Source organism: Lonchura striata, chromosome 28, assembly GCF_046129695.1.
Source record: "Lonchura striata isolate bLonStr1 chromosome 28, bLonStr1.mat, whole genome shotgun sequence".
Classification (NCBI taxonomy): domain Eukaryota; kingdom Metazoa; phylum Chordata; class Aves; order Passeriformes; family Estrildidae; genus Lonchura; species Lonchura striata.
In genome coordinates, this window is record NC_134630.1 from 7,057,726 (window position 1) to 7,083,462 (window position 25,737).

At 65.8% G+C, this 25,737-nt stretch overlaps 2 protein-coding genes across 4 annotated transcripts; one reads left to right on the plus strand and one right to left on the minus strand.

Annotated features, from left to right (window-relative positions):
• Positions 1 to 24: 24 nt before the first annotated feature.
• Positions 25 to 14,254, plus strand: SSBP4 (single stranded DNA binding protein 4). Of its 2 annotated transcripts, XM_077788851.1 has the most exons (17): positions 25 to 129; positions 1,630 to 1,702; positions 1,821 to 1,882; positions 2,561 to 2,645; positions 5,846 to 5,935; positions 6,791 to 6,850; positions 6,927 to 6,996; positions 7,093 to 7,163; positions 8,624 to 8,691; positions 8,788 to 8,833; positions 8,927 to 8,962; positions 9,059 to 9,113; positions 9,621 to 9,691; positions 10,006 to 10,084; positions 11,169 to 11,197; positions 13,349 to 13,450; positions 14,096 to 14,254. In XM_077788851.1, the coding sequence occupies exons 1-17, from the start codon at positions 74 to 76 to the stop codon at positions 14,123 to 14,125; spliced, it is 1,083 nt and encodes a 360-aa protein (XP_077644977.1). In that variant the 5' UTR covers positions 25 to 73; the 3' UTR covers positions 14,126 to 14,254. The 2 variants fall into 2 exon arrangements, with proteins under 2 accessions (XP_077644977.1, XP_077644976.1); XM_077788850.1 differs by having other exon boundaries at positions 8,927 to 9,113.
• Positions 14,255 to 17,264: 3,010 nt separating this feature from the next.
• ISYNA1 (inositol-3-phosphate synthase 1) lies at positions 17,265 to 22,871 on the minus strand. Of its 2 annotated transcripts, none has more exons than XM_077788854.1 (11): positions 22,671 to 22,871; positions 21,633 to 21,757; positions 21,380 to 21,541; positions 20,609 to 20,738; positions 20,342 to 20,535; positions 19,697 to 19,846; positions 19,403 to 19,534; positions 19,168 to 19,332; positions 18,979 to 19,092; positions 18,606 to 18,823; positions 17,265 to 17,606 (listed from the first exon to the last, which is right to left on the minus strand). In XM_077788854.1, exons 2-11 carry the CDS (start codon positions 21,744 to 21,746, stop codon positions 17,408 to 17,410), a joined length of 1,578 nt encoding a protein of 525 aa, XP_077644980.1. In that variant the 5' UTR covers positions 21,747 to 21,757; positions 22,671 to 22,871; the 3' UTR covers positions 17,265 to 17,407. The 2 variants fall into 2 exon arrangements, with proteins under 2 accessions (XP_077644980.1, XP_077644979.1); XM_077788853.1 differs by having other exon boundaries at positions 19,403 to 19,618.
• Positions 22,872 to 25,737: the final 2,866 nt, after the last annotated feature.

Below are 25,737 nucleotides of genomic sequence, written 5' to 3' on the forward strand. Positions count from 1 at the left end.
GCGGCGGGGGCGGCGGGGGCGGCGGGGGCCGCGCGGGGCCGGGCCCGGGGCCGCTGACAGCCGCCGCCGCGCCATGTACGCCAAGGGCAAGGGCTCCGGCGTGCCCTCGGACGGCCAGGCCCGCGAGAAGTGAGTGCGGCGCCGGGCGGCGGCGGGGGAACGGCCGGGGCGCGGAAGTTTTTGCCGGGGCGGGCGCCGGGGGAGCGGGGACGGAGCGGGAAGGAAGGTGGGGGGAGAGATCGGGAAAAGCGGGGGGAGATCGGGGGGCGGGCGGACCCCCCGGCCCCGCCCCGCCGGGGAGCACCGGCAGCCGCGGGGCAGCGGGAGCTGGCGGGGGTCAGCGGGGCACCGGGAGCCGGGATGATTCCCCCGGTCTGCGGCATCCCCCGGGGCACCGGGAGCCGGGATGAGCCCCCCGGTCTGCGGCATCCCCCGGGGCACCGGGAGCCGGGATGAACCCCCCGGTCCGTGCTCTCCCCCGGGGCACCGGGAGCCGGGATGAGCCCCCCGGTCCGTGCTCTCCCCCAGGGCACCGGGAGCTGCGGGGGCACCGGGAGCTGTATGATTCCCCCCGATCTGTGCCATTCCCCGGGGTACCGGCAACCGGGATGATCTTCCCGGTCCGTGACTTCCCGGGGCACCGGGAGCCGGGATGATTGCCCTCGGTTCGTGACATCCCCCGGGGCACCGGGAGCTGCGATGTGCCGGGGTCCGTGGCATCCCCCGGGGCACCGGGAGCCGCGATCACGCCGGGGCTAACGGGAGCCGGGATGTGCCCCCCGGGTATTGCCACATCTTGGGGCACCGGGAGCTGCGGGAACACCGGGACTCGGGATGATCTCCCCGGTCTGCGGCATCCCCGGGGGCACCGGCAGCCGGGATGCCCCTTCCCCGACCGTGCCGTGCCCCGCGGCACCGGGACCCGGGACGATCCCGCCGGACCGTGCCGTCCGCCGGGGTACCGCGGGCGCACCGTGCCTGCCCTGAGCTGGGCCGTGCCCCCGGTCCCTGCCATCCTCCGGGGCACCGGGACCCGGGGTGGTCCCCCCGGGCATTGCCATCCCCCGGGGCACCGGGACTACCGGCAGCCCGGTCCGCAGCATCCCTCAGGGCACCGGGAGCCCTCGCCGGCCGTGCCATCCCCGGGGGCAGCACCGGAGATGGCACCGGGGCTGCCGCTGCTCCGCCGCCGGTGCCCGGGGCCGTGACCCGCCGCTCCCGGCTGTCCCTGTCCTGCCGTGTCCCCGCGGCCCCCGGGGCTGGAACCGCCGCGGGTCCCGTTCCTGCTCCCGGGGCGGGGAACGGAGCACCGGGGACCGGGCCCTGGGTTTCCGTGGGTGCCACCGGGGACACGCGGGGTGGCACTCGGCCCCGAGCCACATCCTGCGCGGGTTGTGTCGCCTGTCCTGGGCTGCCCGGGGCGCGTTCGGTGTCACCGGTGGGAGTCACTCGGTGTCGCCGCCGGGGTCCCTCGCAGGGAGGTGGCGTCGAGCCTCCCCCTTCATTAATTCCGGGCTAATTGAGTGGGGGGCTCCATCCCGGCCGTTCCCCGCGTCCCTCGGGGTCCGTGGGGCGGGGGTGTCACCCGTGGGGGTGGCAGGTCCCTGACGCTGTCCCTGTCCCCCCCAGGCTGGCGCTCTACGTCTACGAGTACCTGCTGCACGTGGGGGCCCAGAAATCCGCCCAGACCTTCTTGTCGGAGGTAAATTGGGGGGAGGGCAGCACCCCCGGACCCCCCGTCCCACCCACGGGGGGTCCTGGAGCCCCACCCGTGCCCGGCGGGGGTCGCTGAGCCCCCCTGCCCGTGTCCCTCTCTGCAGATCCGATGGGAGAAGAACATCACGCTGGGGGAGCCCCCCGGCTTCCTGCACTCCTGGTGGTGGTGAGCCGGGTCTGGGGGGGTTGGAAAGGGGGGACCCCCCCCCCAATTCCCTTGGGAGAAGGGCTGGGAGGGGGTGTGGGAGCTGCAGCCCCCCCAATTCCGTGAACTCGTCCCTCTGCTTTTCCCCGGGCTGGGGGCCCCCCCTTTCCCTCCCAGCCCGGCCCCCCGCCCGGCTCCTCCAGATGGATCCAATTTGGCACCGGGCGGGGAGCTGGGGGGGCTCCCAGCCCCGGACCCCCGCACTGGGGGGCCCCAGCAGAGCCCCCCGAGGAGGGTGTGGGGGGCACATCACTTGTTGGGGGGGTTTGGGGGTGGGCAGTGAATGATTTGGGGGGGACACACACACACACAGCGAGGGGGGGTTAAACCAGCACCCCCAAACTTGGGGGGCTCCCAGGAGCAGCCACGGCCCCGGTGCTGTCCCACGGCCGGGGTGGGGGGCGCGGGCAGGGGACCCCCCCTCAATCCCGGCCCGGGATGTGCAGCCTGATGTAAAGTCCCAGGAATTTGGAATTTGGGCTCCGGCCGTGGCGACCGTTTCCAGGGAAAACAGCGGCAGCGCCGGGAGGCCCCCGCCGAGGGGGGGACAGGGCGCAGCCCCCCGCCCCTCCGAAGTGGGGAGGGGGTGCGGGGTGTGATTTGGGGGGGGTCTCACCCGCCGCCCCTTCCCCTCGCCAGCGTTTTCTGGGATCTGTACTGCGCCGCCCCGGACCGCCGCGAGACCTGCGAGCATTCCAGCGAGGCCAAGGCCTTCCATGACTACGTGAGTGCCTTGGCGTGTGGGGGGGGTCCCTGGGGGGGTCCCTGCCCTGCTGCCCCCTCCCCAGCCCTGCCGGGACCCCCCCCCGGGCTGCCAGCCCCATCTGTGGGTGCCCTATTTCACGGGGCAGTGCCCAGGGGGGTTGGGTTAATCCCCGGGGACCCAGCCCGGTGCCCCCCCTTGGGGACACCGGTGTGCCCATCCCCACCCAGGGGACCGGGACCCCCCCAGGGGACCGGGGACCCCCCGTTCCCCCCGGTCCCGCAGTGCCGGGTCCAGCCTGGGGGTCACGGCGGGTCTGGGGCTCAGTGGGACCCCCAAACTGAGGGGACCCCCCCAGCACGGCTCTGCTCCTTCCAGCGCCGGCTCTGGAGGTTCAGTCGCTGGCACAGGGTCAGCAGCCCCCGGTATTCCCGGTATTCCCGGTGTTCCCACTGTCCCCATGTCCCCAGTGTTCCGGTATTCCCGGTGTCCCCGGTGTCCTGGTGTTCCCACTGTCCCCATGTCCCCGGTGTCCCTAATGTCCCCGGTGTTCCCGGTGCTCCCGGTGTTCCCACTGTCCCCATGTCCCCAGTGTTCCGGTATTCCTGGTGTCCCCGGTGTCCTGGTGTTCCCAGTGTCCCTGGTGTTCCCGGTGTTCAGGTGTCCCTATGTTCCCGGTGTTCCCGGTGCTCCCGGTGTTCCCGGTGTTCCCGTACCTGCTCCTGCCAGGACTGCAGGCACGGGGAGGGGCACGGGCGGTGCTGGGGCCGGGGGGCTGCGGGGGCACCGTGGGGAGGGGTCCCGGGGATGCTGAAGGGTTCACAGGGCTGGGGGATGCAGGATCCGTGTCCCACAGGGTGCTGTGGGGTGCTGTGGGATCATGTAGGGTGCTGTGGGGTGATGCAGGATCTTGTAGGGTGCTGTGGGGTGCTGTGGGGTGCTGCAGGGTGCTATGGGGTGCTGTGGGATGCTGTGGATTGATGCAGGATGCTGTGGGGTGCTGCAGGGTGCTGTGGGGTGCTGTGGATTGATGCAGGATGCTGTGGGGTGCTGCAGGGTGCTGTGGGGTGCTGTGGATTGATGCAGGATGCTGTGGGGTGCTGCAGGGTGCTGTGGGGTGCTATGGGGTGCCACAGGGAGCACAGCCCCACAGCATACAGGATTCCGTGGGATCCGCTGCTCTGTGGGACGTGAGATGCTGGGGAGCCCACGGGGCTCTGGGGTGGGGGAGGCCACGGGATGCAGGAGGCCGTGGGGTGGTGTAGGATGCTATAGGCTGCTATAGGATTCTGTGGGATGCTGTGGGATGCTGTGGAATTCCGTGGGGTGCTGTGGGATACTGTGGGATGCTGTGGGATTCTGTGGAATTCTGTAGGATGCTGCGGGATGCTGTGGAATTCCGTGGGGTGCTGTAGGATGCTGTGGGATGCTGTGGAATTCCGTGGGGTGCTGTGGGATGCTGTGGGATGCTGTGGAATTCCGTGGGATGCTGTAGGATACTGTGGGATGCTGTGGAATTCCGTGGGGTGCTGTGGGATGCTGTGGAATTCCGTGGGGTGCTGTAGGATACTGTGGGATGCTGTGGAATTCCGTGGGGTGCTGTGGGGTGATGCAGGAGGCCGTGGGATGCTGTGGAATTCCGTGGGGTGCTGTGGGATGCTGCGGGATGCTGTGGAATTCCGTGGGGTGCTGTAGGATGCCGTGGGATGCTGTGGAATTCCGTGGGGTGCTGTGGGGTGGTGTGGGATGCTGTGGAATTCCGTGGGGTGCTGTGGGATGCTGCAGGCTCCACAGCCCCACAGCATGTGGGGTGCTGTGCCCTGTAGGATGCCCCCGTGGGGTGCAGAAAGCCACGGGCTGTGGGGTGCTGGGGGGGGTCCCTGTCCCCTGGGGGGGGTCCCTGTCCCCCGGGGTGACACAGGGGGTACACCGTGGGCTGCAGGACCCTCTGTGTCCCCCGTGGGTCCCGTGTCCCCCGTGGGTGCCGTGTCCCCCGTGGGTGCCGTGTCCCCTATGTGTCCCGTGTCCCCCGTGGGTGCCGTGTCCCCCGTGTCCCCCGTGGGTCCCGTGTCCCCCGTGTGTCCCGTGTCCCCCGTGGGTGCTGTGTCCCCCGTGTCCCCCGTGTGTCCCCCGTCCCCCGTGGGTGCCGTGGCTGCCGCGGGGGCTGCAGCAGGACCCCCCCGGCCCCCCCGGCGCTGCGCAGAGCTGATTTCCATGATTTCCATGCCGGAATTAATGAGGCTGCCGCCGGTGCGGGGACGGCGACGCCGGGGACGTGGCGCGGGTCAGGCCACGTTGCCATGGCGCTGCAGCCTGGCAGAGCCGGGGGGAGCCCCCCGAGCCCCCCAAAACCCCCCACGAGTCCCCGGGGTGCCCCCACACCCCTGGCCCCGTCCCAGTGCCCGGCTGGGCTGAACTGGGGGTGCCAGCGGGGAGCTGGGCCCCCGCACGTTCCCATGGGTGCCCCCCACCCCAGGCACGCCGGGACCCCCGCGAGCATCCTGGTGACCCCATAAATTTTGGGGGGACCAGCCTGTGCGTTGGTGGGTGGGGGGGGATTGGGAGCAGCTGCCCCACAGCGGGGTCTGGGGTCTCCCCTGGGGTGAGCAGCCCCCCAAAGTGCCCCCCACCCCCAAATTTCCCCCCCGCCGCCCTGGATCCCGCAGGAGGAGCCGCAGCTCCCCAGCCTGCTGCCATGGCAACTCCGCTCGGCATCCCCGAATTCCGGGGGGCAGAACCGGCTCCCGGCTCTGGGAGGGGGCGGCAGCGACCCCCGCCCTCCCTCTGCCTCCGGGGCAGCGGCGGGGGTCCCCAGGACGGGGACGGCGCCTGGGCTCAGCCCTGGGACCCCCGTGGGTCCCCACCCCCGCCGTGGGGCAGACCCCAAATTTTGCCGTCCCCAAGCCCGGGGGTCTCACCGGCAGCATCGCTGTCCCCGGAGCAGCGGCGGCGGCGGCGCCCACCGGGACCCCCATCCCCGCCCTGCCTTGGGGGGCGCAGGGCCCCCCGGGGTGGAGGGGGCAGCGCGGGGTCCCCCCCTTTTTCCTGCTCGCTCCGAAGCAAATTGGAAGCAGTTGTGGCGGCGGGGCCGAGCCGGAAAAGCGGCGCATTCCTTCCCCGGCCGGCGGCGAGCGGGGCCGGGGCCCCCCTGCCCGCGCCCCCCGGCCCCGGGGGGGCTGGGGGCGCCGGGGACCCCCGTTCTGAGCCGCGTGTCCCCGCAGAGCGCGGCGGCGGCGCCCAGCCCGGTGATGGGGAGCCTGCCCCCCGGGGACGGCATGCCCGGGGGTCCCGTGCCCCCCGCCTTCTTCCAGGTGCGCAGCCCCCCCACCCACACCCCACCTGCCTTTAACGTGGTTTTTTGGGGGGGGGGTCGCTAAGGTGGTTTGCAGCCCCCACCACGCCGGCACCCCCCGACTCACAGCCCCCCCCCCCACCACCACAACCCCCCGGGCCCCTCCCGGGGGTCGCAGCCCCCCCAGACCCCCCCACCCATCACCTCTCGTGGTTCTCTCCGAGGCTCCTGCGGGTGCCCCCCCACCCCTGCCCCCCATCCCCGGGGTGCCCCCGCTGCCCCCACGGGCAGGAAAGGATGGGCACAGCCCCCCCAGCACGGCCCCGGCCCCCCCACGACCCCCGCAGGATGACACCGGCCCCCTAAACCCCCTCTGACCCCCCAAAACCCCGGCTGACACCCCCTGACCCCCCAAAGCCCCTCTGACCCCCAAACCCCCCTGACCCCCCAAACCCCCCTGACCCCCCAAACCCCCTTTGACCCCCAAACCCCTTTCTTGCAGCCTTTCATGTCCCCCCAAACCCCCCATGACCCCCCAAACCCCCTTTGACCCCCCAAACCCCCTCTGACCCCCCAAACCCACCCTGTCCCCCCAAACCCCCTCTGACCCCCAAACCCCCTCTGACCCCCCAAACCCCCTCTGACCCCCCAAACCCTCTCTGACCCCCCAAACCCTCTCTGACCCCCCCAAACCCCCTCTGACCCCCAAACCCCCTCTGACCCCCAAACCCCCCATGACCCCCCAAACCCCCTCTGACCCCCCAAACCCTCTCTGACCCCCCAAACCCTCTCTGACCCCCCCAAACCCCCTCTGACCCCCAAACCTCCCTGACCCCCCAAACCCCGGCTGACCCCCCAAACCCCTCTCTTGCAGCCTTTCATGTCCCCCCGCTACCCCGGCGGCCCCCGGCCCCCTCTCCGGATGCCCAGCCAGGTGAGGCGGTCGCTGCCGGGACCCCCCTCCCCAAAAGCAGGGGTGCAGCCCCCCCTGACCCCTGTGCCCCCCGCAGCCCCCCGTGGGTGTTCCAGGCTCCCAGCCGCTGCTGCCCAACGCCATGGACCCGGCCGCGCGCTCCCAGGGTGAGTGGGGGTCCCTGAGCCCCCCGACCCCGAGGTTTTGGGGGGTTCGGGGGGGGCTCGGGGGGTCTCACGCCTCCCCCTCCCCCGTCTGTGCAGGGCATCCTGGCATGGGGGGCCCGATGCAGCGCATGAACCCCCCCCGGGGCATGGCCGGGATGGGGCCGCAGGTACGGGGTGAGGGGTGCTGGGGTGCTGGGGTGCTGGGATAAGGGGGTACTGGGGTACTGGGATAATGGGATAAGGGGGTACTGGGATAATGGGATAATGGGGTACTGGGATACTGGGATAAGGGGGTACTGGGATACTAAGGGGGTACTGGGATAATGGGATAAGGGGGTACTGGGATAATGGGATACTGGGATAAGGGGGTACTGGGATACTGGGATAAGGGGGTACTGGGATAATGGGGTACTGGGATACTGGGATAAGGGGATACTGGGATACTGGGGTACTGGGATAATGGGATACTGGGATACTGGGATAATGGGGTACTGGGATAATGGGGTGCTGGGATACTGGGATACTGGGATAATGGGGTACTGGGATACTGGGATAAGGGGGTACTGGGATACTGGGATAATGGGATACTGGGGTACTGGGATAATGGGGTACTGGGATACTGGGATAAGGGGGTACTGGGATAATGGGGTACTGGGGTACTGGGATACTGGGATAAGGGGGTACTGGGATAATGGGATAATGGGATAAAGGGGTACTGGGATAATGGGGTACTGGGATAAGGGGATAAGGGGGTACTGGGATACTGGGATAATGGGGTACTGGGATAAGGGGATACTGGGATAAGGGGGTACTGGGATAAGGGGGTACTGGGATACTGGGATACTGGGATAAGGGGGTACTGGGATACTGGGATAAGGGGGTACTGGGGTACTGGGATAAGGGGATACTGGGATAAGGGGATACTGGGGTACTGGGATAAGGGGGTACTGGGATGGTGGGGTAATGGGGTAATGGGATAATGGGATACTGGGATAAGGGGGTACTGGGGTAAGGGGGTAACGGGATAAAGAGGTAATGGGATACTGGGATAATGGGGTGCTGGGATACTGGGATGGTGGGATAATGGGATAAGGCGATAATGGGGTACTGGGATAAGGGGGTACTGGGATAATGGGATACTGGGATGATGGGATACTGGGATACTGGGATGATGGGATACTGGGATACTGGGCTAGGGCAGAGTCAGGGATTCAGGGGTGGAAGTGGTTACAGGGACAGGGTGACGAGGATATGGGAATGGGAATGGGGATGGGTAACGGGGCAGGAATGGGGATAAGGGGGTAGAAGGATACAGGGGTGGGGTACGGGGATAAAGGAATGGGATTGGGAATTCGGGGGGGACAGGGGAACAAGAACAGGGATGGGGATACAGGGGTGGGGACAGGGATGAAGGGATGGGAATTGAGGGAATTCCCCCGGGACGAGGATGTGGGTGAGGACAGGGATGGGGGTGACAGGGACTGGGATGGGGACGGAGGGATGGGGATGGCTTTTGGGGACGGGGGTGGAGGTCACAGCAGGGATGGGGAAGGGGATACGGGGACGGGGGTGCAGGGTGGGGACATTCCAGGGGTGTCCCACCCCGCTGACCCCCCTGTCCCGGCAGAGCTACGGCAGCGGGATGCGCCCCCCCCCCAGCTCGCTGGCCGGCCCTGGGATGCCCACCATGAACATGTAAGACCCCCATAACCCCCCCCAAAACCCCCCCCAGCGTGGGGGGAGCCTCGGGACCGGCAGGACCCCCCCTCACTGTCCCCGTTGCCTCCCCAGGGGTCCCGGTGGCCGCGGGCCCTGGCCCAACCCCAACGCCAACTCCGTAAGTTTTGGGATTTGGGGTGGGGGGGGTCCTGTGGGGGTGCTGCCCCTGTGTCCCCCCCCCCCCATGCTGACTCCCTCTGTGTCCCCCCAGATCGCCTACTCCTCCTCATCCCCTGGGAATTACGTGGTGAGTATTGGGGTGCGCTGTTGGGGATGGGGGGGGGGCTGCAGTGACCCTGTGACCCCCCAAACCCACCCCCCACTTTTTCCTTTTCCCTTCCAGGGCCCTCCTGGGGGCGGTGGCCCCCCCGGCACCCCCATCCTGCCCAGCCCCGGAGGTGAGTGAGGGGATGGGATGGGGCATGAGTGATGGGGTTTGGGGGTGTGAGTGGGATTTGAGGATGTGAATGGGGTTTGGTGGGGGTATGAGTGGATTTTGGGGGGGTATAAGTGGGATTTTGGGGTGTGAGTGGGGTTTGGTGGGGGTATGAGTGGATTTTGGGTGGTATAAGTGGGATTTGGTGGGGTATGAGTGGAGTTTGGGGGTATGAGTGGGATTTAGGGGTGTGTGAGTGGATTTTGGGTGGTATAAGTGGGATTTGGTGGGGTATGAGTGGAGTTTGGGGCATGAGAGTGGGATTTGGGGGTATGAGTGGGATTTGGGGGTGTGAGTGGGATTTTGGGTGGTATAAGTGGGATTTGGTGGGGTATGAGTGGGGTTCGGGGCGTGAGAGTGGGATTTGGGGGTATGAGTGGGATTTGGGGGTACAGGTGGGATCTGGGGGTACAGGTGGGATTTGGGGGGGCCACACTCACCCCCCACACACATGTGGTGTCCCCCCCAGACTCCACCAACTCCAGTGAGAACATGTACACCATGATGAACCCCATCGGACCCGCGGGGAACCGGCCCAACGTGAGTGACGGGATTGGGGACAGGGGTGGGGACAGGGACAGGGATGGGGATGGGACAGGGACAGGGTTTGTACAGGAACAGGGATGGGGACAGGGATGGGACAGGGATGGGGACAGGGATTGGACAGGGATGGGACAGGGATGGGACAGGGGCTGGGGATGGGGGACAGGGACAGAAACAGGGACAGGGACGGGGACAGGGATGGGACGGGAACGGGGATGGGGACAGGGATGGGGACAGGGATGGGGACAGGGATGGGGACGGGGACAGGCTTTGGGGTCCCCCAGCATTCCTCACCCCCTGTTCCCTTGCAGTTCCCGATGGGGCCCGGCCCCGAGGGGCCCATGGGTGGGATGGGCGCCATGGAGCCGCACCACATGAACGGATCCTTAGGTGGGTGACAGCCCTGGGGACAGCGGGGGTCCTTCGTGTCCCCCTAAAAATCCCAAATCCTGCGGGGTGTGAGCTCCAGCTGAGGCTGGATGGGCTCGAGCAGCGGGAGGGGCACGAGGGTGGGAGGGGGGAGCGGATTGAGGGGACACAGACACGGATTTGGGGACGCTCAGGGATTTGGGGACACAGACACGGATTTGGGGACACAGACACTGATTGGGGTCACACACGGATTTGGGGACACAGACACGGATTGGGGGTCACACACGGATTTGGGGACACAGACACGGATTTGGGGACGCTCAGGGATTTGGAGACACAGACACGGATTTGGGGACACAGACACTGATTGGGGTCACACACGGATTTGGGGACACAGACACGGATTTGGGGACGCTCAGGGATTTGGGGACACAGACACGGATTGGGGTCACACACGGATTTGGGGACACAGACACGGATTGGGGGACGCTCAGGGATTTGGGGACACAGACACTGATTTGGGGACACAGACACTGATTGGGGGTCACACACGGATTTGGGGACACACAGGGATTTCCGATCACACATCAGGATTTGGGGACACACACACGGATTTAGGGACACACACACAGATTTGGGGACACAGACACGGATTTAGGGACACACACATGGATCTGGGGACACGGATTTCGGATCACACATCAGGATTTGGGGACACGCAGGGATTTGGGGACACGCAGGGATTTGGGGACACAGGGATTTAGGATCACACATTGGGATTTGGAGTCACACATACAGGAATTTGGGGATACACACAGGGATTTAGGGACACACACACACAGGGATTTTGGGGACACACACATGGATTTGGGGACACACAGGGATTTGGGGTCACACACACATGTATTTAGGGACACATACAGGTATTTGGGGACACAGGGATTTGGGGTCACACACAGGAATTTGGGGACACAGGGAAGGCCACCTGGACGGTGCAGGACGGAGGGGACGCAGTTTTGGGGACACCCGGGGGTCAGGGACACAGAAATTGGGGGGCACACGTGGATTGGGGGTCACTGACACCCCGCTGTCATCCTGGCAGGCTCCGGGGACATGGATGGGCTGCCAAAGGTGAGCTGGGGACCCCGGCACCCCCACGGTGCTGGGACCCCAATTTTTGGGGTGCCCCCATGTCCTGGGACCTTCATTTAGTGGGGGTCTCCAGGGTGCTGGGACCCCCCCCAATACTCTGGACCCCTCCCAGTTACTGGGACCCCCCCCGTGCACTGGGAGCCCCCCACATGTATTGGGATCCCATTTTTTGGGATCCCCCATATTCTGGGACCACCCCATTTTTTTGGGATCCCATTTATTTGGGCTCTCCCATATTTTGGGACCCATTTATTGCCCCCCACCGTGTACTGGGACCCCATTTCCTGGGGCTCCCCCATGTGCTAGTCCCTCATTTATTGGGACCCCATTTATTTGGGTTTCCCCAAATATTCTGGGGACCCCCCAATTTATTGGTACCTCATTTCTTCTCTCCCCACCTTGTGCTGGGACCCCATTTATTGAGGCTCCCCCATTTACTGAGACCTCATTTATTTGGGTTTCCCCAAATATTCTGGGACCCCTGCCCATCTATTGGGGCCCCATTTCTTTGTGTTCCCCCACATTCTGGGACCCCCCCCATTTATTGGGATCCCCATTTATTTGAGCTCTCCACATTCTGGGACCCCCCCCCCCCAGTTATTGAGACCTCATTTATTTTGCCACCCCCCCCATATTCTGAGACCCCCCCCCCCATTTATTGAAACCACATTTATTTGAGCTCCCCCACATTCTGTGATCCCCTCCCCATTTATTTATTTATTGGGATCCCCATTTATTTGGGCTTCCCCATATTCTGGGACACCCCCCCCCCATTTATTTGGGACACCCCCATTTATTGAAACCCCATTTATTTGTCTTCCCCCACATTCTGGGACCCCCCCATTTATTGGGATACCCATTTATTTAGGCCTCCCCCCACATTCTGGGACCCCCCAGTTTATTGAAACCCCATTTATTTTGCCCCCCCCCCACATTCTGTGATCCTCTCCATTTATAGGGATTCCCATTTATTTGGGTTCCCTCTTTTACTGGGAACCCCCCCCCCATTTATTGGTATTCCATTTATTGAAGCTCCTCCATATTCTGGGACCCCCCCCCATTTATTGGGATCCCATTTATTTGGGCTCCCTCTTTTACTGGGACACCCCCATTTATTGAAACCCCATTTACTTTGCCCCCCACACATTCTGGGACTCCCCCCATTTATTTGGGCTCCCTCTTTTACTGGGAACCCCCCTCCCATTTATTGGTACTCCATTTATTAAGGCTCCCCCACATTCTGGGACCCCCCCCCATTAATTTGGGACCCCTCCCATTTATTGAAACCCCATTTATTTCGCCCCCCACACACATTCTGTGACCCCCCCCATTTATTGGGATCCCCATTTCTTTGGGCTCCCTCTTTTACTGGGACCCCCCCCATTTATTGAAACCCCATTTATTTGTGTTCCCCCACATTCTGGGACCCCCCCATTAATTTGGGACCCCCCCCATTTATTTCGCCCCCCACACACATTCTGTGACCCCTCCCATTTATTGGGATCCCCATTTCTTTGGGCTCCCTCTTTTACTGGGACTCCCCCATTTATTGAAACCCCATTTATTTGTGTTCCCCCATTAATTTGGGACCCCGCCCATTTATTGAAACCCCATTTATTTGTGTTCCCCCACATTCTGGGACCCCCCCATTTATCTCACCCCCATTTATTTGTGTTCCCCCATATTCTGGGACCCCCCCCATTTATTGAAACCCCATTTATTTGTGTTCCCCCATATTCTGGGACCCCCCCCATTTATTGAAACCCCATTTATTTGTGTTCCCCCACATTCTGGGACCCCCCCCATTTATTGAAACCCCATTTATTTGTGTTCCCCCATATTCTGGGACCCCCCCCATTTATTGAAACCCCATTTATTTGTGTTCCCCCACATTCTGGGACCCCCCCATTTATCGAAACCCCATTTATTTGATCTCCCCCACATTCTGGGACCCCCCCATTTATCGAAACCCCATTTATCTCGCCCCCCCCACACATCCTGTGACCACCCCCCCCCATTTATCTCACCCCCATTTATTCCCCACACACCCCATTAACCCCCTCCCCGACCCCCCCAGGACCCCCATTCCCCCCACCCCCACTAACTCCTCTCCCCCCTCCCTTCCTCCAGAGCTCCCCCAGTAATTTGGGGGCCCTGAGCAACCCCCCCGGGACCCCTCGGGACGACGCCGAGCTGAGCAGCAATTTCCTAAACCCCTTCCAAAGCGACAGCGTAAGGGACCCGGCGGGGACCCCCGCGGACCCCCGGGGGGGCAGGCGGCGAGGGCGGGGGGCCCGGGGGGGGCGCGGCCGGGCTCGGGGGGGGTCAGCGAGCAAAGCCCACTGGCGACCCCCGCCCAAATTCCGAATTCTCGCATCGGCATCACCGGCGGCATCGGCATCACCGGCGGCGGCGGGGGGGTCGCCTTGGCCGGGCGAGGCGTGAGGAGGAGCTGGGGGGGGGCAGCGCTGTGTGAGCCCCCCCGGTAGCCCCCGGTAGCCCCCGGTAGCCCCCCGGTAGCCCCCCGGTAGCCCCCGGTAACCCCCGGTAGCCCCCGGTAACCCCCCGGTAACCCCCCGGTAGCCCCCGGTAGCCCCCGGTAGCCCCCCGGTAACCCCCGGTAGCCCCCGGTAGCCCCCCGGTAGCCCCCGGTAACCCCCCGGTAGCCTCCGGTAGCCCCCCGGTAGCCCCCGGTAACCCCCGGTAGCCCCCGGTAACCCCCGGTAGCCCCCCGGTAACCCCCGGTAGCCTCCGGTAGCCCCCCGGTAGCCCCCGGTAACCCCCGGTAGCCCCCCGGTAACCCCCGGTAGCCTCCGGTAGCCCCCGGTAACCCCCGGTAGCCCCGCTAACGCCGCGGTGTCTCCGCTCTCTCTATAGTACTCGCCCAGCATGACAATGAGCGTGTGAGCCCCCGCGCCGAGGCCGCCGACAGCCAGACGCCCTCACCCAGCCACCGAAAAAAAAAACAAAAAACACACAAAAAAATGATAATAATTCATTAATTTTAATGATCAGCCCCGCCCCGTCACGCCCAAATTCACCCCACACCCACCCCCAACTCAGCGCCCGCCCCGTTCCGCCCCTCTCCTCCTTTTAATTTTTTTTTTATTTTTTTAATTTTTTTTTTGAGGGTTTTATTTTTTTTTTTTTCCAAACGAACACTAAAAACGAGGAGGGAAAAAAAAAAAAAAAAAAGCGCGGGAGGAAAAAAAAAAAAAAAGGAATTATGATGATAATTAGAAATAAGTCACTTATTTGCTGCCCTCCCCCCTTTTCCAGGACTGGGACCCCCCCTCATCCTCCCCCCCTCCCCAAATTCCAGCACTGGGAGCTCCTTTTCCAGTCCTTCCCACCCCCCCAAACTGGGAATGCTCCCAGCACTGGGATTGACCCCCCCAAAATGCTGGGACCCCTTTTATTGCCCCCCCCCCCAGCACTGGGGACCCCCCAAAATGCTGGGACCCCTTTTACTGCCCCCCCCCAGCACTGGGACCCCCCAAAATGCTGGGACCCCTTTGTTGCCCCCCCCCAGCACTGGGGACCCCCCAAAATGCTGGGACCCCTTTTATTGCCCCCCCCCAGCACTGGGACCCCCCAAAATGCTGGGACCCCTTTTATTGCCCCCCCCCAGCACTGGGACCCCCCAAAATGCTGGGACCCCTTTTATTGCCCCCCCCCAGCACTGGGACCCCCCAAAATGCTGGGACCCCTTTTATTGCCCCCCCCAGCACTGGGACCCCCCAAAATGCTGGGACCCCTTTTATTGCCCCCCCCAGCACTGGGATTGACCCCCCAAAATGCTGGGACCCCTTTTATTGCCCCCCCCAGCACTGGGGACCCCCCAAAATGCTGGGACCCCTTTTATTGCCCCCCCCAGTACTGGGACCCCCCAAAATGCTGGGACCCCTTTGTTGCCCCCCCCAGCACTGGGGACCCCCCCCCACATTCCCAGGGCGGGGTCGGGGGGGCATTTTTGGGGTGTTTTTCCCTCCTACGCGGGGGTGGCACCGAGCCTGGGGAGGGGGATTTTTGGGGGGCTCCCCTCCACGGCAGGTGCTGCCAACCCCCAGCCCCCTCCCCAAATTTGGGGCGTCTGGGGGGGGTTCCCTGAGCTGTGCCCCCCCCCCCTGGCTGGGAGGGGGTGACCCCAGTGCCCCCCTGACTCCTGGGGGGGCAGGACCAGCAGAGCCCCCCAATGTGGGTGCAGACACCCCCCCCCCAAAATCCAGGCTGTGCTGGGGGAGGAGTGGGGGGGTCCCCCCCATGCGCAGCCCCCCCCCAGGGCAGGTCCCAGTGTGGAGCAGCCCCCCAAAACCCCCCAAAAACCCCCAAAAGCCCCCCCCCGTCTGCGTGCTCAGCCAGCACTGTGACCCCCGGCCCCCCCCGAGCACCAGACCGGGGCCCCCCCCGGGACCACTTTGATATGAAGGAATTTTTTAATTTTTTTTTTTTTTGGGTGTGGTTTTGATTTTTTTTTCCGTGTTTTTTTTTTTTTTTTTTTTTTTTTTTTTTGTTGTTTTTTTTGGGGGTTTTTTTGTGCTGATTTTTTTCCTCTTTTATACCAGAAAGGACCTCAGAGCTCCTCCTTAACCCCCCCCACCCACAAAAGCCCCCCCAAAACGCCGCCGGCACACCCAGACCCCCCCTCCCTGTACAGCCCCACACCCCTCATGTCCCCCCCCAAAAAGTGGGGGGCAGCCCCCAGCCCCCATTGGGGTGACCCCCCCCATAGGTGTAGTCGTTCTGTGTAGGGACCCCCCCTCATTTCTAAACTTCTAGTTCCCCCCCACCCATTGCTTATCAAAACAAAAATGGGGGAACAACCCCCCCACAAAAAAAAAAAAAAAAGAGAAAATACAAAAAAAGCAAAAAAAAAAAAGAAAAGAAAAACCCTAAAATGACAAAAAAAAATATCCACGACCTCCCCAACGCCCCCCCCCCCCCTACCCCGCATCAATAAATGTAATTTGATTTTTTTTCAGAAGGCGGCGATATTTGGGTCTTGCTGGGGGTGGGGAGGGACCCCAAAACCAGGTGAGGGGACCCCAAAACCACACGAAGAAGAATGAGGTGAGGGGGACCCCAAGAACCAAATAAAGGGACCAAAAACCAGGTGAAGAAACCTCAAAAAACCAAATAAAGGGACCCCAAAACCACACGAAGAAGAACGAGGTGAGGGGGACCCCAAGAACCAAATAAAAGGACCAAAAACCAGGTGGAGAAAACCCCACAAAACCAAATAAAGGGACCCCAAAACCAGGTGAAGAAAATTTACAAAACCAAGTGAAAGGGGGACCCCAAAACCGGGTGGGAAAAAACCTCACAAAACCAAATAAAGGGACCCCAAAACCAGATGAAGAAAACTCAAAATCCAAGTGAAGGGACCCCAAAACCAGGTGGAAAAAACAAAACCAAGTGAAGGGACCCCAAAACCACATGAAGAAGAACGAGGTGAGGGGGACCCTAAGAACCAAATAAAGGAACCCAAAACAAGGTGAAGAAAACTCAAAAACCAAGTGAAGGGGGGACCCCAAAATCACACAAAGAACGAGGTGAGGGAGACTCCAAGAACCAAATAAAGGGACCCCAAAACCAGGTGGAGAAAACCTCACAAAACCAAATAAAGGGACCCCAAAACCAGGCGGAAAAAACAAAACCAAGTGAAAGGGGGACCCCAAAACCAAGTGAAGGGACCCCAAAACCAGGTGAAAAAAAACAAAACCAAGTGAAAGGGGGACCCCAAAACCAAGTGAAGGGACCCCAAAACCAGGTGGAAAAAACAAAACCAAGTGAAAGGGGGACCCCAAAACCAAGTGATGGGACCCCAAAACCAGGTGGAAAAAACAAAACCAAGTGAAAGGGGGACCCCAAAACCAAGTAAAGGGACCCCAAAACCAAGTGATGGGACCCCAAAACCAGGTGAAAACAAACAAAACCAAGTGAAGGGACCCCAAAACCATGTGAAGATCCCCCCAGGGGGACCCCAAAGAGCAGATGAGACCCCCAAGAACCAAGCGAGGGACCCCAAAAAGCAGCGGGGCGGGGCGGGGGCTGCGCTCGGCTTTATTGGTGGGGACGAAGCTCCGTTCACAGTTCGGGGTCTGGGGTCTCCATCAGCGGTCGGGGGGGGGTAGGGTCCCCCCAAGCCCACCCCCGTGCCCCCCGCCCCCCCCCCAGGCTGGCACGGGGTCAGTCGGCGCCGTCGATGTGCAGGGGGGCGCGGGGGGCACGGGGGTGCCCGTTGAGGTGGGTGGGCGCGGCCGGGCTCTTCTTGGGGGGCAGGGGGCAGGCGGACCCCCCGGGACAGGCGCGCCGGGGGCCGGGCGCCGGCCGCTGCATCTTGTGCTCCAGCAGCATGTGGTTCTGGGGGGGCAGCCCCACGCAGGCCCTGGGGCACACGGGGGGCTCAGGGGGGCACCCCCGGGACAGGCGAGGGGGTGCTGGGCACTGGGGGGTGGGGGGCACGGAGAGATGGGCGTGGGGGGTGGGATGGGGGGAGTGGGGAGTGGGATGGGGGTCCTGGGGAGTGGGATGGGGGGAGTGGGATGGGGGGAGTGGGATGGGGGGAGTGGGATGGGGGGAGTGGGATGGGAGTGGGATGGGGGTCCTGGGGAGTGGGATGGGGGGAGTGGGGAGTGGGATGGGGGTCCTGGGATGGGGGTCCAGGCATGAGGGGAGTGGGATGCGGGGTCCAGGAAGTGGGAAGGAGGGATGAGGTTCCTGGAACCGGGGGAGTGGGATGGGGGTCTGGGCACTGGGGGAGTGGGATGGGGGTCTGGGCACTGGGGGAATGGGATGGGGGTCCGGGCACTGGGATGTGCTGGGGATGAGTGTTGGGAACTGGGGGACACTGGAGTGTGGCACCTCCAAGAGCTGGGCACTGGGAGCAGCTGGAATGGGGCACCCCAGGCACTGGGAACCCCAAACTTTGGGAACCCCAGACTTTGGGAACCCCAAGCTTTGGGAGCCCCAGTTGGTTACTGGGAGCCACTGGTGCTGGGCACTGGGATCCATTTGTTTTGGGCCCCCCCTCGGGCATCAGTACTGGCACCCACGGGGTACCAGGGTCTGTGTGTGGGGACACCCCGGGCACTGGGACCTTGCTCCCCTTGGGCACCCCGTGATGGGAAACGGGGACCCATCCGTGCTGGGACCCTGGTCCTGGCCATCTCCAGGACCTCTGGGCACTGGGACCATCACCAGCACGTGCTGGAACCCGCTGGTGACACCGGGACCCACCTCCCAGCACTGGCCACCCCCCGGATTTGGACACCCCACGGCGGGCACTGGGACCCCCCTGGCACCCTGGGTATCCCCCACTGGGACCCCCTGCGAGCCGTGGGGTGCCGGCGTGGGCGGCCACGAGGACGGGGCCCCCCCCGGGTACCTCAGGATGTTCTCGATGCAGCTGCGCTGGCGGAAGAGCGCGTTGACCACGGGGGTGCCCTCGGGCACCAGCGGGGCCTTGCAGAGGAAGGCGAGGATGGACAGGACGCTGTGGAAGCCCTGGAATTCGGGATCGGCCTCGGTGCAGAAGGTGATGCGCTGGCACAGCTCGGTCAGGATGGCCAGGTCCAGGATGATGGGGCTGGCCAGCAGCGAGTCCTGCGGGCAGCGAGGGGCTCAGCAGGCGGCGTGGCCCCGAGGGGACGGCCCGGGGCCAGCCCGGTGGCCCTGCCCCGAGGGGACGGCCCGGGGCCAGCCCGGTGGCCCTGCCCCGAGGGGACGGCCCGGGGCCAGCCCGGTGGCCCTGCACGCACCTCGCAGGTGTTGTGGATGACGATGGTGTTGGTGCCACCCATCATGATCTCGGACGTGTACTCGTCCAGCGCCCGCTTGCTGTCCCCCACGTAGGGCACGTACTTGATCACCACCTGCCAGAGCCATGTCCCCGTGTCACCCCCGTGTCACCCCCGTGCCTGTGCACCCCCCCGGCCCCCCCGACTCACGCAGTGGTCAGGCTTGTCCTGGGGGCCGTAGAGGACGGGGTTGGCCTGGACCGTGTCGTCCACCACGTTGCTCTTGGAGATCTCCTTGGAGCGGAACTGCTGCGGCGCCGACAGGTTCTTGCCGTCGTTGTTCCCCAGGTGGTTGTAGCTGACGATGGACTTGGTCTTGGGGGACACGGGCGGGTCACCCCCCGTCCCCTGCAGCTGGGGACACCCCCCTGAAGCCCCCGCGTACCTTGAGGCCGGCGCCCACCAGAAAATCCACCAGCACCGACTTCAGCTTGGTCTGGCCCGACTTGAAGTCGTCGCCGCCGATGAAGACGCGGCGCTGGGCGGCCAATTCCACCGCGCCCGGCACGAAGGTGTTCTGCGGGGAGCCGTTGATGTAGGCGCAGCCCTCCAGCACGCTGGCCACGGCGAAGAGAGTGGACGGGGACACCTCCAGGCCTCGCTGCGGGGACACGGGCGGCTCAGCGCCGCCGCCGCCGCGGGGCCGCCGCCCTCCCGCTGCCCGCGGCCGCCCCCCGACCTCGATGGCCCGCAGCAGGTTGTCGGCGGTGTCGTTGAGCCCCGGCACGATGTCGCAGAACCTCTCCGTGTTGGCCGTCCACAGGACGATGACTTTGTCCACGCCGCTGCTCTCCTTGAAGTCGCGGATGTCCCTGCGGATCTGCTCCACCTGAGACGCGGGCGGGACGCGTCGGCTCGGTGCCACCGCCCCGGGGTGTCCCGGGGGCCGTGTCCCCTTCCCTGCCCGGTGTCCCCTCCCCTGCCCGGTGTCCCGTGTCCCCTGCCCTGCCCGGTGTCCCGGGGCCCGTGTCCCCTCCCGTGCCCGGTGTCCCTCCCGTGCCCGGTATCCCGGGCCCGTGTCCCCTCCCGTGCCCGGTGTCCCGTGTCCCCTCCCTGCCCGGTTCCCCGGGACTGTGTCCCCTCCCCTGCCCGGTGTCCCGTGTCCCCTCCTCTACCCGGTGCCACCGCCCCGGAGCCCGTGTCCCTTCCCCTGCCCAGTGTCCCGGGGCCCGTGTCCCCTCCCTGCCCGGTTCCCCGGGACTGTGTCCCCTCCCCTGCCCGGTGTCCCGTGTCCCCTCCCTGCCCGGTTCCCCGGGACTGTGTCCCCTCCCCTGCCCGGTGTCCCGTGCCCGGTGTCCCCTCCCGTGCCCCGCCCTGCCAGCACCTGCTCGGCCATGGAGCCGCGCAGGACGTTGTCCGCCCGCTCCTCCTGGTTGGCGGCGATGAATTCGGGGATGTAGATGGAAGGTCGGGGCTTCATCTTCTCCATGTGCGGCCAGAGCTGCTCCTGCAGCGGCCACTCCAGCACCTCCGCCCGCCTCATGGCCTCCGCCAGGTTCAGCGAGGAGATGTCCCAGCCTGGAGGACACGGGGTGACCCAAGCGCTCGGGGTGCCCCGCGCCGCCGGGGGGTCCCCCCGCGTCCCACCTACCGTCGAAGACGATGTCGTTGGGGTGCACCATGGGCAGCAGGTCCCGGAAGGGCACGTAGACATCACCGCAGGGGCCGGTGCCCAGGCACACGGTGGAGGCTTGGAGCAGGGAGCCGTAGTAGTTGGCTGTCTGGGGTGGGACAGGCGGGGGTGAGGCGCTGGCAGGGGGAGGAGGGGTCCCAGCGCCCCCCGAGTGGGGGGCTGGGGCTGCAGAGCCCCTCCGCAGGGGCAGAGAGGAGATTGGGGTGCAGGACACCAGCGCAGCTGAGCTTGGTGGCCCCAGGTCCCAGGGATCCTTCTGGGGACACCCCAGGGACACGGCCCTTGCAGGGATCACGCTGAGGACACCCACCTCGCTGGGGTCACATTGAGGACACCCATGCCACTGAGGTCACTCTGGGGACACCCTCTAAATTGGGGTCACACTGGGGACACCCCCCTTGCTGGGGCATCTCTGGGGACACCCACCCTGCTGGAGTGACACTGGGGACACCCCCTCACTCAGGCCACACTGGGGACACCCACCCTGCTGGAGTGACACTGGGGACACCCCCTCGGGTCACACTGGGGACACCCACCCTGCTGGAGTGACATTGGGGACACCCCCTCACTCAGGTGACACTGGGGACACCCACCCTGCTGGGATCTCTCTGGGGACACCCCCCTTGTAGGGGTCACACCGCGGACACGCACCTCGCAAGGGTGACACTGGGGGACCTCCCCTCACTCAGGCCACACTGGGGACACCCCCAGCTCGCTGGGGACACCCACCTTGCGGCCCGTCTTGGTCATCCAGGACAGCCCCAGCCTGTTGGCCAGCACGGCCGCTGTCACCGTGGTGCCGTTGTTGCCCCCCCAGCCCACCAGCATCACCCCCAGGCGCGGCACCTGCCGGCCCGTGCGGAAGGTGAAGCGGGTGGAGCACGGCCGCACCTGGGGACAGAGAGAGGGCACGGCTGGGCACGGCTGGGCACGGCTGGGCACGGCGGGGACGAGCGGAGCCCCCCCGCGCCCCCCTGCCCACCTTGGTGACGCCGTTCTCCTTGCAGACGTGCACGGTGCTGTAGGTGTACTTGGCCTCGATGAAGTCCTTGCTGTAGGTGACGTTGGGGCTCTCCACGAGGAATGGCTCTGCCATTGTTCCTGGAGCTGCAATGGCAGGAAATGGGTGTCAGCGCCGCTGGCCTGGCACGCCGGGCCCCCCCCGGCCCTCCCCGGGCCCTCCGCCCTGCTGGGACGTGGCTGTGCCGCCCGTGGGGACCTTGGCTCCCTGCCCTCCCCGGGGTGGCGGTGGCACCGGGACGGGCACCGCGGCCCCTTCCCACCCGTGTGGCGGCACGGGGGGGGTTTGTGGGGGCACAGCCTCACCCCAGGACCTCACAGAGGGCCCAGAGAGCCCGGGGGGCACGGTCCCCGTCCTGCTCAGGGCAGGCAGGGAGTGTCCCTGCTGTCCCCTCGCTGGGGTGGCACAGCAAGGCGTGGGGCACCGGGGGTGCACCCAGGGGACGTGGGGTGTCCCTGGGTGCCGGGGACGTGGGAGCTGTGTCTTCCCTCGATCCCTGCGGGTGACAGAGGTCGCTTCCAGGTGACGTGGGGACAGCCCTGCACCCTGAGGTGGCGCACAGGGGACACGGGGGTGGCCCTGCTCCTGAGGGTGTCAGAGCGTGCAGGGGGACATGGGGACAGAGGCTGTCCCAGCTCCCAGGCATGCAGAGAATTTGGTGACAAGGGCGGTCCCCACGCCCTGGGGTGACAGATGGGGCAGGGGACGTGGGGACCAGAGCTGTTCCCACTCGCAGAGTTGTCCCAGCGGACGTCGCGACCACGACTGTCCAGCTCCCGGGGCTGGCAGAGGGGACACGGGGACAGAGGCTGTCCCAGCACCCGGGGTGGCACAGGGGACGTGGGAACTGTCCCTCTCCGGGGGAAAGGGCATTTGGGGACAGCGGGTGTCCCAGCACCCCGGGGTGGCGGGGGACACCGCCCCGAGGGCACGGGGGGACACGGATCCGCAAACCCGAACGGCTCCGGGGGTCAGTCCCGCCCCGCCGCGGGCACTCACCGGACCGGGCCGCGCCGGGCGCGCAGGAGCCGGAGCCGGTGTCCGAGTCTGTATCGGTGCCGGTGCCCGCCGCCAGTGGTTGTGCCCGGAGCCCCTTGTCCGGTGGCGGTACCCTGTGCTCGGTGCCCGGTGCCCGCTGCCGACAGCCGGTGTCCGGTGTTCAGCGCCCGATGCCCGGTGCCCGCTGTCGGTGTCCCGTGTCCGGTGCTGCCCCGCGGGGACGATGCGATCGCGCTGCGGCCGCCCCGGCTCCCGCCGCTTAATCGGCTCCGCGGCCCCGCCCCGGCGCCGCCCCCGCCCGGCCCCGCCCCCCGCACGTGCCCACCGGCACCGGCAGCCCCGGACCCACCGGGCCCCCGACCCCCGGTCCGGGGCACGTGCGGGGCTCGCCGCACCGCCGGCCGCTCGTACCGGGGGGGGGCGGCGGGAGGTGACGGGCGGGAGGGGGAAGCGGCCGCTGACCCGGGAAGGGGAAGTGTCGCCGGGGCCGGTCCCGGGCCGGGACCGGGGGTCCCGCCGCCGCCTTCCGGCCATTGACAGCCCCGGGCCGGCGGCTTCCTGCGCCCGGGAGCCGCGGGCGCCTTCCCACGGCGCCGCTCCCACGGGGCTGCCAGCCCGGCACCGGCACCGGCACCCCACAGCCGCTGTCACCCGCTGCTGCCGCCGGTGTGGGCACCCCGGAGCCCGGGGCGTGGGCACCCCGGAGGTTACGGCATCCCGGAGGTCACAGCACCCCGGAGCCCGGGGCGTGGGCATCCCGGAGGTCACGGCACCCCGGAGCCCGGGCGTGGACATCCCGGAGGTCACGGCACCCCGGAGGTCACGGCACCCCGGAGCCCGGGGCGTGGGCACCCCGGAGGTCACGGCATCCCGGAGGTCACGGCACCCCGGAGGTCACGGCACCCCGGAGCCCGGGGCGTGGGCACCCCGGAGGTCACGGCACCCCGGAGCCCGGGGCGTGGGCACCCCGGAGGTCACGGCATCCCGGAGCCCGGGGCGTGGGCACCCCAAAAGTCACGGAGCCCCTGGAGCGGAGCTGGGGAGCGCTGGCAGCCCGGCTCCCCGCGGGCGCTGCCGGGGGGCACCGACCCCCGTGTGCGGCCGCACCCCCGTGCGGGCCCGGGGGGCGCGGGGAGCGCCCGGGGCCGGCGCAGAGAAAGGGGTCGTGGCCGCCCCCCCGCTGGCGGCCCCCGGGGTCCCGCTGCCTTTCAATGGCCCGCCCCGCTTCAAAGGGGCCCCCGGAGCCGCAGCAACGCCCCGGCCCCCTCCCCACCCTCGCTCCCCGCAGACACGGCGAGGACAGCTCTGCCCTCCTCCGCCACCCACCCCGCTCCTCGGGGCTCGCTGCCATCGCCACCCAGCCTCCGGCACGCAGCGGGACGGGACCCACCGGGACCGAGCCCGGAGGGCACCTGCGGCCGGGCGGCCGCGGGGAGAGGCGGCGGTGGAGGGCACGGCGGTGCCGGGGGGCCGCGTCCGGCCCCTTGGCCATGGAGGAACAATGATCCCTTGGTGCCGGGCTGGAGGACAAAACGAGCCCCGCGCTGGAATGCCAGTGCCTCAGCAAATTATTGAAACAAAAATAACATTTCTTTGTACAATAATCCTGGGGCGGGGAGGGTCCGGGCAGCGCTGCCAGGGGCCCAGAACTGGTATTTTTCCACTGCTTTCCTCTTTTTATTTTTTTTTTTCTTTTCCCCTTATTTTTTTTTTCCTTTTTTTTTTTTTTTCGCCCCCCTCCCATAACTCCCACCATTGTTCCTTCCCCCACTCCCTTCCCACTCCTCCCACGCTCGGCACCGCATGAGCGGGGCTCCCTTGTTCCCGCTCGCCCAACGCGTCCATGGGCCGGGAGCCCGGGCCGGCCGCCCAGCGCCTTCGCTCCCCAGCTGCCGGGGGCTGGCCGGGGGCCAGCGGAGCCGCAGCGCAGCCATAGCGACCGGCCCCGCTCCGCCAGCAACGGAGCCCACCCCCCGCTCCCCGCGGACCCCCCGCTCCAGTCCCGGCTCGGGCATCCCGGCCGCGCAGCTCCCGGCGCTCCGCCGCGCTTCATTCTAAGCAGGTTCAGGGAGATGCTGCGAGGGCCGGGCCGGGCTCCTTTGGGGGGTCCTGCCTCTGTCCCCCCACCACCGACAGGTCGAGGCCGACCCCGCCAACCCCGGATTTGTGCCTTGCAGCAGCCTCAGCGTTCCCTTGCCACGTTTTCCTTCCTCCACAGTTGGGTTTTTTCCCCCTCGTGTAACACAATCCCAAGCCCTGGCCCTTCATTATATCCCTGCTGGCAGCTCCTCATCCTCCTCCCTCTCCCTGTGCCATCGCCCTCCCGGCGCTGCGTGCCCAAGGTCGGGCCCACGCCTGCAAGGGAGGGGGCCGGGGGTGGTTTTGGGGGTCGTGCCCGGCGCTGGAGGTGCAGCAGCTGCTCTGGGAGAGGGACCAACGCCATCGGACCGTGGCGAGGACAAATTATTCTAATGAGCTTCCTCCTGGTAAACGAGCCACGAGCAGCGAAGGGTGCCCAGGCAAAAAAAAAAACCCACGAGGGAAAAATCCACAGGGGAAAAATACCCATGGGGGGAAAAAAAACACGGGAAAAAAAAAAAAACAAAAACACACAGTGCTGCCATTGGTTTCCAGCATCCCTAAAACCTGGCCAGGGTCTTCCCACGCTTGTGTGACCCCGAATTAGGGGCAGTTTGTGCAAGATGTGGTGCAAGAAAAGTGACTTTTCCCAAGCGTGACCGGAGTTACCAGCGAACTCTCAGAGCGCAGGGCTCCTCCCGAGCCTGGGTTTGCATCCGGGAGGACGCGGGGATGCTCCCGGTGCGGCGGGGCCGGTAAGGGGGCGGCGGCGGCGGCGGCGGGAGCCCGGCCGGCTCTGGCACAGCAAAGGCGGCCAGTAAATTTCCACTGGGGCAGCTCCGAGTTAATGAGCTCAGTGCGTGACCCCGGGCAGCGCCGGAGCTGCCAGCGGTTGGGAGGAATTCCCCAGGAAAGCTGGGAGGGGACGGGGACCCTTCCTGCGCCAGCGGCCCCGCGGGGCAGCAGCCGGCCTCGGGGAAGCTCACGG

Coding starts and splice junctions, on each gene's coding strand:
- SSBP4 (XM_077788850.1), top strand. CDS start 74: ATGTACGCCAAGGGCAAGGGCTCCGGCGTGCCCTCGGACGGCCAGGCC. Junction 130..1,629: donor GACGGCCAGGCCCGCGAGAA/GTGAGTGCGGCG, acceptor TGTCCCCCCCAG/GCTGGCGCTCTACGTCTACG. Junction 1,883..2,560: donor TTCCTGCACTCCTGGTGGTG/GTGAGCCGGGTC, acceptor TCCCCTCGCCAG/CGTTTTCTGGGATCTGTACT.
- ISYNA1 (XM_077788853.1), bottom strand. CDS start 21,746: ATGGCAGAGCCATTCCTCGTGGAGAGCCCCAACGTCACCTACAGCAAG. Junction 20,739..21,379: donor TGACCAAGACGGGCCGCAAG/GTGGGTGTCCCC, acceptor GTCCCACCCCAG/ACAGCCAACTACTACGGCTC. Junction 18,824..18,978: donor TCATCCACAACACCTGCGAG/GTGCGTGCAGGG, acceptor CGCTGCCCGCAG/GACTCGCTGCTGGCCAGCCC.